This window comes from Aquila chrysaetos, unplaced genomic scaffold (genome assembly GCF_900496995.4).
Source record: "Aquila chrysaetos chrysaetos unplaced genomic scaffold, bAquChr1.4, whole genome shotgun sequence".
NCBI classification, from domain to species: domain Eukaryota; kingdom Metazoa; phylum Chordata; class Aves; order Accipitriformes; family Accipitridae; genus Aquila; species Aquila chrysaetos.
Genome location: NW_024470330.1, coordinates 21587 through 31655, shown reverse-complemented (window position 1 = coordinate 31655; position 10069 = coordinate 21587). Strand labels below are relative to the sequence as shown.

The following is a 10069-nucleotide window of genomic DNA, read 5'->3' as shown; positions in this document are numbered from 1 at the left end:
CGGCCCGCCCCCCCGCTCCCCGGTCATCGGACACTGGGTCCTGTGGGGGGGTGTTTATGGGGGGGTCCCAGATGCCCGGATCCCCTGGGGGGGGTCCCGGACACCTGGGTCCCCGGGGGGGGTCACAGGGGGTGCCCGGATGCCCGGGTCCCCTGGGGGGGTCCCGGACACCTGGGTCCTGTGGGGGGGTGTTATGGGGGGGTCCCAGATGCCCGGATCCCCTGGGGGGGGTCCTGGACACCTGGGTCCCTGGGGGGGGTCCCAGACACCTGGGTCCTGTGGGGGGGTGTTATGGGGGGGTCCCAGATGCCCGGATCCCCTGGGGGGGTCCTGGACACCTGGGGTCCCCTGGGGGGGTCCCGGGGGGGGTCCCAGACACCTGGGTCCCTTCGGGGTGTCCCGGACGCTTGGGTCCCCTTGCGGGGGGGTCATGGGTGGGCCCCAGATGCCTGGGTCCCCCCTGATTCCCCCCCCCCCCAACTCCCCCGCAGGCCGTCCATTACGTCAAGGTCTTCATCATCAGCTCGGCCACCTTCTCCGTGCCGGTGGCCGAATCCTTCCCATGAGCCTTTGCGGGGGGACAAGATGGCAGCTGGGGGGCGTTGGGGGGGGGGCTGATCTCCTCTTCCAACCCAGCAGCAATAAACCCCCCCTCGGCTGCCGCGGCCGCCTGGGTCCCTTGGCAGCGGGGTGGGAGGGGAACGGGGCCGTCACGGCTGGTGGCCGCTGGCGAGCCCGGGCTTGTCACCGGGTTGGGGACAGCGGCTCGAGACAAAGGCCCATTGTCCCCAAGGTGCCACCGTGGGGGGTGGCCATCGGGGCTCGGCCGCACACACCGGGGGCCGTGGGGAAGGGGGGGGGCAGGAGGTATGGGGGACACCGGGGAGGGTTTGGGGACACCAGGACTCTGGGGACACCGGAGACATTGGGGAAGGTTTGGGGACATCAGGCTACTGGGGACACTGGGGACACCAGGGAGGGTTTGGGGACACCAGGACTCTGGGGACACCAGAAACATTGGGGAAGGTTTGGGGACATCAGGATGTTGGGGACGCTGAGGATATTGGGGATCCTGGGGACACTGGGGACATCAGGGAGGGTTTGGGGACACCAGGACTCTGGGGACACTGGAGACATTGGGGAAGGTTTGGGGACATCAGGCTACTGGGGACACTGGGGACACCAGGGAGGGTTTGGGGACACCAGGACTCTGGGGACACCAGAAACATTGGGAAGGTTGGGGACATCAGGGTTGGGGACGCTGAGGATATTGGGGATCCTGGGGACACTGGGGACATCAGGGAGGGTTTGGGGACACCAGGACTCTGGGGACACTGGAGACATTGGGGAAGGTTTGGGGACATCAGGCTACTGGGGACACTGGGGACACCAGGGAGGGTTTGGGGACATCTGGACTCTGGGGACACCAGGGAGGGCTTGGGGACACCAGGACTCTGGGGACACTGAGGACACCGGGGAGGGTTTGGGGACACTAGGACACTGGGGACATAAGGGAGGGTTTGGGGACACCAGAGACATTGGGGAAGGTTTGGGGACATCAGGCTACTGGGTACACTGGGGACACCAGGGAGGGTTTGGGGACACCAGGACTCTGGGGACACCGAGGACGCAGGGGACACCGGGAAGGGTTTGGGGACACGGAGAGCATTGGGGAGTTTGGGGACACCTGGACACTGGGGACGCCAAGGAGAGTGGGGAGCCTGGGGACACCAGGGACATCAGGAGGGTTTGGGGACAGAAGGACACTGGGGACACCGAGAACAGGGGGGAGGGTTTGGGGACACTGGGAAGGGATTGGGGGCACCTGGACTTTGTGGACACCGAGGACATTAGGGAGGGTTGGGGGAGCGTGGAGACACGGGGGACATCGAGGAGGGGTTGGGGACACTCGGACTCTGGGGACGCAGGGGACATGGGAGAGGGTTTGGGGACATCGGGGAGGGTTTGGGGACATCAGGGAGGGTTTGGGGACACCGAGGACACTGGGGAGGTTTTGGGGATCTTGGGGACACCAGGACACTGGGGCCACCAGGGAGGGTTTGTGGAGCTTGGGGACACCAGGAGAACTGGGGACACTGAAGAGGGACTGGCAGGACTGGGGACACTGGGGAGGTTTGGGGGAGCTTGGGGACATTGAGATGCTGGGGACACGAGGGAGGGTTTGGGGACCTTGGGGACATCAGGGCACAGGGGACAAGGAGGGTTCAGGGACACTGGAGGGGGACTGCGAGGACTGGGGACACCAGGCAGTGGTGGGGTCCTTTGGGACACTGGAGGGTAACTGGGAAGACTGGGGACAGCAGGGAGGTTGGGGACACTGGAGACTTTGGGGACGTGTGTTTGCTGGGGACACCGGGGGGGGGTGTTGGGGGACACTGGGGACACGGGGACTGGGGACTGGCCGTTGTCACCCAGCCCAGGGAGGGTGTGGGGACAGCCATGGCCCTTGTCCCCGCCCTGGGGCACGGTCACCTCCTGCGTCCCCACCCAGGGGACGTCCCCGTCCCCGTGTCTATAAGTGGGGGACACCGGGGCGGGGGGGGTCAGGCAGTGCCATGGGGGTGACGGGGACACTCGTGGTGGCCTTGGGGACGCTGCTGCTGCTGGGGGGTGAGGGGACGCGTGGGGACGTGGGGGGGGACGTGGGGGGGACATGGGGGATATGGGGTCACCTGGGGACATGGGGGGACATGGGGATAAAGGGGACATGGGGGATAAGGGGGACACCAGGGGACATGGGGATGTGAGGGGGATATGGGGGACACAGGGATAAGGGGGACATCGGGGGACATGGGGGGATGTGGGGGGATAGTAGGGGACAAAGGGAGATGTGACGTGGAGGGACACGAGGGGACACAAAGGGACATCAGGGGCCACAAGGCCACCGGGGCGGGGGGATTATGGGTTCCGTGGGGCCGGGGGACCCACCCCCATCCCTGTCCCTGCCCACGTCACCTCCCCACAGGACCCACCGAGCCTGTCCCCGTCCCCGAGCAGCCTTGGGGACAAGCCCTGGCCTCGCTGCTCCAGTTCCTCCACCACCTCCCAGGTGGCCCCCTGGGGACAATGGTGTCCCCAGGGCCACCCCCTGACTCAGGGACGTTGGGGTCACCCCCTGGCTTGGACGGGCCACCCCGAGGACCCGAGAGACGTCCCCAGGGTCCAACCCGACGTCCCCAAGGTCCAGTCCGACGTCCCCACGGACCAGGGATGTGGCTCCAAGGTCTGGGGACGTGGGCCCAGGGACCTGAGGGACGTCCCCAAGGACCAGGGACGTGGCCCCAAGGACTGGGGACACATCCCCAAGGACCAGGGACATGGCCCCAAGGACCAGCGGAACGTCCCCAAGGACCAGGGGGACGTCCCCAAGGACCAGGGACATGGCCCCAAGGACCAGCAGAACGTCCCCAAGTGTACCAGGGGGACGTCCCCAAGGACCAGGGACATGGCCCCAAGGACCAGCGGAACGTCCCCAAGGACCAGGGGGACGTCCCCAAGGACCAGGGACATGGCCCCAAGGACCAGCGGAACGTCCCCAAGGACCAGGGGGACGTCCCCAGGGACCAGGGACCTGGCCCCAAGGACCAGCGGAACATCCCCAAGGACCAGGGGGACGTCCCCAAGGACCAGGGACATGGCCCCAAGGACTGGGGACACGTCCCCAAGGACCAGGGAGGTGGCCCCATGGACCACCTCAACATCCCCAAGGACCAGGGACATGTCCCCAAGAGCCAGAGACACATCCCCATGGAGTTGGGACACATCCCCAAGGACCAAAGACGTCACCCCAAGGACCGGGGACACGTCCACAAGGACCGGAGACGCGTCCCCAAGAGGTTGGGACACGTCCCCAGGGACCAGAGACACGTCCCCAAGGACCATCCCAATATCCCCTGGGACAGGGGACGCGTCCCCAGGGACGTCCCCCGCACCAGGGGTGGCCGAGGAGCTCGCGTGAGAGCCAGAGTGGGGCAGCGTCACCCGGCTCCAACCTTGGGGACATCGGGAGCCAGGATGTGTCCAGGGACGTTGAGGACAGCGGGAGCCACGGTATGGGGACTGGCGGGGACATGGGGGTCATGAGGGACTTTGGGGACACAGGGGGACCTGGTGTCCAGCCCTGTCCCTCACCCTGTCCCCTCTCCAGGTTGGGGACACTCGGAAGAATCGTGGGAGGTGCCGTAACACCGGGGGACGTCCTGTCCTTGCGTGACTGTCACCGTGTCCCCATGTCCCAATCCCATGTCCTCGTCCCCATCCTGTCCCCACGTCCCAATATCCCTGTCCCCATGTTTCCATCCCCATGTCCCCATCCTGTCCCCATTAAAGGCGGAAGCAGCATTGTCCCCATCTCTGGGCTGACCTCGGGGCCCCACGGGGACGGGGAGGGGACACCCCGGGGGTCCCCTCGCGAAGGGTCCCTCTCCCGGATGCCTGGGTCTGTTGCCTGGACGCACCCCTGCCCCGTGTCACGAGCGTGCCAGGTCCCAGCTCCCCCCCCCGATGGCCACACCAAGAGTGGGGCCAGATGAGTCTTTAATTGGGGACATCTATGGGGCCTGTGGGGCCAGAACGATGGTGTCTCTTCTTGGGGACATCCGTGGGGTCAATAGGGCCACGATGGTGGTGGGTCTTCTTGGGGACATCATGGGGCCAGGGTGAGAGCGGCTTTTCGTGAAGGTGTCCGTGGGGCTGAGGTTGTCTGTGGGGCCGGGAGTACGGTGGGTCTCCTCGGAGACATCCATGGGGTCTGTGGGGTCAACAGGGACGGGACGATGGTGGCTCTTCTTGAGGATGTCTAGGGGGTCTAAGGGTCCAGGATGATGGTGACTCTTGGGGACATGTATGGGTTCTCTGGGACCAGCATGACGGTGGCTTTTCTTGGCGATATCTATGGGGTGTGGGGGGGTCAACAGGGCCAGGATGATGGTGACTCTTCTTGGGGACATCTGTGGGGCCAGGGTACTGAGGGTGATGGTGACTCTTCTTGGGGACATTTCTGGGGTCTGTGGCATCAACAGGGACAGGACAATGGTGGCTTTTCTTGGGGACATCTATGGGGTCAACAGGAACAGGATGATGGTGGATCTTCTTGGGGACATCTGTGGGGCCAAGGGTACCAAGGGTGGTGGTGACTCTTCTTGAGGACATCTCTGGGGTCTGTGGGGCTGAAGTCGTCTGTGGGGCCAGGACGACAGTGGTTCTTCTTGGGGACACCCTTGAGGCCAAGGCGGGGGGGGGGGTCGAAGACACTGGTGGCTCTTCTCTAGGACATCCATGGGGCCAAGGCGGGGCCCAAGACGCTGGTGGCTCCATGGGGCCGGTGACCGCCCCCCCCCCCGCTCAGGTCAGCGGCTGTCCCTCGTCCCCGATGTCTCCTCGTGGCCCGGGGGTGGCTTGTCCCCGTCCCTGCCCCCGTCCCACTCGGGCAGGGGTGGCCAAGGGGCCACAGGGATCCCCGGCCTCGGTGGGTCGGGATCGTCGGGTCGGGGGGGGCTCTGGGGCTCGGGGGGGGGGCTTAGCCGGAGGGGCCGTGGGTTGGCGTTCGGCCATGCTGGGGGGGGGAGAGAGAGGGGTCAGGGGGGTATTTAGGGGGGGACCCAGGGCCAGTCCCTGCCCCCCAGCTTCACCCAGTGCCTCCCAGTGCCCCCCAGCTATGGGGAGCCAGGCATCCGGGGCCAGTCCTGCCCCCGCCCACCTCCACCAGTGCCCCCCCAGCTATGGGGACCCCGGCGTCCAGAGCCCACCCCCCCCCCATGCCCAGCTCCACCCAGTGCCCCCCAGATATGGGGACCCAGGGCCATCCCCTGCCCCCCCCCCCAATCTTCCCCAGTGCCCCCCAGATATGGGGACCCAGGGCCATCCCCTGCCCCCCCCCCCAATCTTCCCAGTGCCCCCCCAGATATGGGGACCCCAGGGGGCCATCCCCTGCCCCCCCCCCAATCTTCCCCAGTGCCCCCCAGATATGGGGACCCAGGGCCATCCCCTGCCCCCCCCCCAATCTTCCCCAGTGCCCCCCAGATATGGGGACCCAGGGCCATCCCCTGCCCCCCCCCCAATCTTCCCCAGTGCCCCCCAGATATGGGGACCCAGGCGTCTGGGGGGGGGGGGCCCTACCTGGTGGCGGTGGCAGCTGGCTCCAGAACCCCCCCACAGGACCCAGGTGTCCGGGACCCCCCAGAACCCCCCCACAGGACCCAGGTGTCTGGGACCCCCCAGGACCCCCCCAGGACACCCAGGTGTCTGGGACCCCCCCCCGTGACCCCCCCCAAGGGCCCCAGGCAGCCGGGCCGTACCGCGAAGACCCCGGCGAGGAGGAGGAGGGCGAGAAGGAGGCAGACGAGGGCGAGGAAGACAAGGGGGCAGCCGGGGGGGGGCGTCTGGGGCTGGGGGGTGTCTGGGGGGGGAGAGAGAAGGCGGGGTCAGCACCAGGCCCCGCCCCTAAGCCGGCTCTGGCCCCGCCCTCCAGCCCCCTGGCTCCACCCCTGACCCAGCCCTGCCCCTGAGCCCCATCCCCAATGTCTACAAGTGCCTTTGGCCCCACCCACTTTACTGTGACCACACCCCCAGTGACAGGCCACGCCCCCAAGCCCCCCCTCCCCAGCACTGGATCCCAACCTCAGCCCCTGCACATCCCTCTGGCCCCACCCTCTGGCTCTGGCCCCGCCTCCAGGCCCCACCCCCAGGTCTTGGCTCCGCCTCCCCTCTTACCTGTGGCATCACCTCGGCTGCCAACACCCTCTCTGGGCACGTCAGTGGTGATGTCATCGGTGAGGTCATCGCCTGGGCGGATGGGGTCCTTAAGGCTGGGGAGCAGTTGCTCCTCCCCGGGGCTGATGTCACCCGTGATGTCATCCTCAGGGCTGACATCACGGCCAGAGAGGGCACCCGGGAGGGAGGAGGTGACATCGCCCTCGACGATGTCACCAAGGTCAGATCCCCGTGTGACGTCATCTCTGACATCACCCTGGGGAACGATGCCATGTCTAGCAATACCACTGGGGATGAAAGAAGTGATATCATCCTCAGGCATGACATCATCAGCGAAGTCATTCCAAGCTGATGCGTCACCATCGTTCGCACAGATGATGTCACTAGCAGGTTTGACTTCTTGGCCAGCAACATCTCCCAGCAGGGAGGAAGTGACATCATCCGTGACAATGATGTCATCAGCAGGGATATCCCCAGGTACAGAAAACATGATGTCTTCCCCTGCGATGATGTCATTAGTGAGGTCATCTCCAGGAATGATGTCAACAGCAAGGTCATCCCCAGGAAGGGAGGGAATAAGATCGTGGCCAGCAGTGACATCATCAGCGCAGATATCCCTAGAGAGGGAAGAAGGGATGTCATCCCTGGTGATGATGTCATCAGTGAAGTCATTTCTGGGCATGACATCACCAACAAGCTCATCCCCAGGAAGGGAGGAAGTGACATCATGCCTGGTGATTATTTCATCAGCAAAGATGCCCCCAGTGATGATGTCACCAGTGAGGTCATTCCCAGGGATGATGCCACCAGCAACGTCACCCCCAGGAAGGGAGGAAATGACGTTGGTTTTGGTGACGACATCACCAGTGAGGACTTCCTCGGGGAGAAAGGAAGTGATGTCATCTCTGTTGATGAGGTCTACAATGATGTCGTCCCCAGGCATTGAGGAAGTGACATCACTCTCAGCCATGATATCACCAGGGACGGAGGAAATGATGTCATCCTTGATGACGTCACTGGCAGGGACGTCCCCAGGGAGAGTGGAGGGGATGTCACGCCCTGCAGTGGCATCACTGGGGCGGGCAGCTGTGACATCACCGCTCTCCATGACGTCACAAGGGACCTGCTCCCCAGGGAGGGCAGCAGTGACATCAGTGGCGATGTCATCGCTGGGAACGTCCTCGTCCCCACTGGGGATGTCCTCGTCCTCCATGGGGGGGGCCGTCACCGTGATGGTGATGCCACCAGCGGCGCAGGTGTCCCCAATGTCCCCATCCCCCGGGTCACCTGGGGCTGTGACATCTCTGTCCTTGTCCCCAACGTCCCTCAGGGCTGTGACATCCATGTCCCCAATGTCCCTGTCCCCAACGTCCTCATCCTCAATGTCCCTGTCCCCAAACTCCTTACCTCCAATGTCCTCAACATCCCTTGGGACAGTGACATCCCTGTCCCCGGTGTCCTTGTCCTCCTCCCCCGAGACTGGGATGTCCCCAGTGTCCCCTGGGACTGTGACCTCCCTGTCCCCAACATCCTCAACCGGGTGGGCTGGGACATCCCTGTCCCCCGTGCCCTTTAGGGTGGTGACATCCTTGTCTCCAGGAGCTGGGACATCCCTGTCCCCAGTGTCCTTGTCCTCAGAGACTGGAATGTCCCCATTGTCCCTTAAGACTGGGACATCTATGTCCCCGATGTCCCTCAGGGCCGGGAGATCCCCGATGTTCTCATCCTCAGCATCTCCAGGGGCTGAGACATCCCCGTCCCCAACATCTCTTGGGGCGGTGACATCCCTGTCCCCAAGGTCCCCAACATCCCTCATGGCTGAGACCTGCGTGTCCCCAAAATCCTTGACCCAGATGTCCCCTAGGACTGGGACACTGCTGTCCCCAAAGTCCTTTGGAGCTGGGACATCCTTGTCCCCAATGTCCCTTAGCACTGAGACCTGCGCGTCCCCAACGTCCTTGTCCCCAATGTCCCTTAGGACTGAGACCTGCGCGTCCCCAACGTCCTTGTCCCCAGCGTCCCTTAGGACTGAGACCTGTGTGTCCCCAACATCCTTGTCCCTTAGGGTTTGGACATCCCTGTCCCCAATATCCCTTAGGGTGGTGACATCTCTGTCCCCAACAGCCTTGTCCCCAGGAACTGGGACATCCCTGTCCCCAATGTCCTTGATGAGATGGGCTGGGACATTCCTGTCCCCAATGTCCCTTAGGGTGGTGACATCTCTGTCCCCAACAGCCTTGCCCCCAGGAACTGGGACATCCCTGTCCCCAACATCCCTTAGGGCTGGGACATTCCTGTCCCCACTGGCTTTGCCCCCAGGAGCTGGGACATCCCTGTCCCCAACATCCCTTGGTGTGGTGACATCCCTGTCCCCAATGTCCCTCAGGGTGGCAACATCCCTGTCCCGAGGAGCTGGGACATCCCTGTCCCCAGTGTCCTTGTCCAGAAGAGCTGGACCATCCCGGTCTCCAATGTCCCTTGGGGTCACGACATCCCTGTCCCCAATGTCCCTTAGAGCTGTGACATCCTCGTCACTGTCATTCTTGTCCCCAGAGGCTGGAACGTCCCTGTCCCCAACGTCCTTTGGGGTTGTGACATCCCTGTCCTCAACGTCCTTGTCACACAGGACTGGGACAGCCCCGTGCCCCGCGTCACTTGTCACCGAGATGTCCTCGTCCCCGATGTCCTCATCCCCGAAGCCTGGGACGTCCTCGTCCCCAAAATCCCCGGTGTCCTCATCCGCCGGGGCTGCTGTGACGGTGATGGTGATGCCGCTGGCCCACGGGGTGACGGTGACAGTGTCCGTGGGGACACCGGTGTCACTCTCTCCCTGGGGGACGCCTCCAGCCTGTCCCCATGCGGGTTCAGGGTCCGTGGTGATGTCCCCGGGGGCGGCTGTCACCTCCCCGGGGAGGGGATGAGGGGGGACGGCGTGGGAGCACCCCTCGGCCATGGGCAGGGACCTGGGGGGACAGAGGGGACGGGGACGTCACCGGGGGTGGCACGGGGACACGGGGAGTTCCTGGGGGAGAGGGAATGTGGAGACGTGGAGGGGACACAGGGGACACCAAGAGAGATGGGGGGACGTGAGGGGACACGGGGGGGGGGGCACGGGAGGGGACATCTGAGGACACGGGGGACACCAGAAGGAATGGGGGAACATAGGGAAGGGACACGGAGACGTGGTGGGGAAGGGACAGGGGACACGAGACAAGGAGGGACCGAGGGACATGGGGGACCCCAGGAGGGACTGGGGGGGGACACAAGGGGACACACACGGTGGGGACCAGGGGGGTGACAAGTACCTGAAGTGGCAGCAGGTGACAGCCCTGGGGGG

General features: G+C 64.8%; 2 protein-coding genes across 2 annotated transcripts; one reads left to right on the top strand and one right to left on the bottom strand.

Annotated features, from left to right (window-relative positions):
- The first annotated feature begins 2581 nt into the window (after window positions 1-2581).
- LOC115337539 (basic salivary proline-rich protein 2-like) lies at window positions 2582-4330 on the top strand. Its single transcript, XM_030005904.1, has 3 exons — window positions 2582-2631; window positions 2987-4071; window positions 4169-4330. Exons 2-3 carry the CDS (start codon window positions 3088-3090, stop codon window positions 4232-4234), a joined length of 1050 nt encoding a protein of 349 aa, XP_029861764.1. The 5' UTR covers window positions 2582-2631; window positions 2987-3087; the 3' UTR covers window positions 4235-4330.
- A 1209-nt stretch (window positions 4331-5539) lies between these two features.
- Window positions 5540-9685, bottom strand: LOC115337538 (putative surface-exposed virulence protein BigA). The gene is made up of 4 exons (XM_041121684.1): window positions 8250-9685; window positions 6733-8177; window positions 6318-6418; window positions 5540-5575 (listed from the first exon to the last, which is right to left on the bottom strand). The coding sequence occupies exons 1-4, from the start codon at window positions 9683-9685 to the stop codon at window positions 5540-5542; spliced, it is 3018 nt and encodes a 1005-aa protein (XP_040977618.1).
- Window positions 9686-10069: the final 384 nt, after the last annotated feature.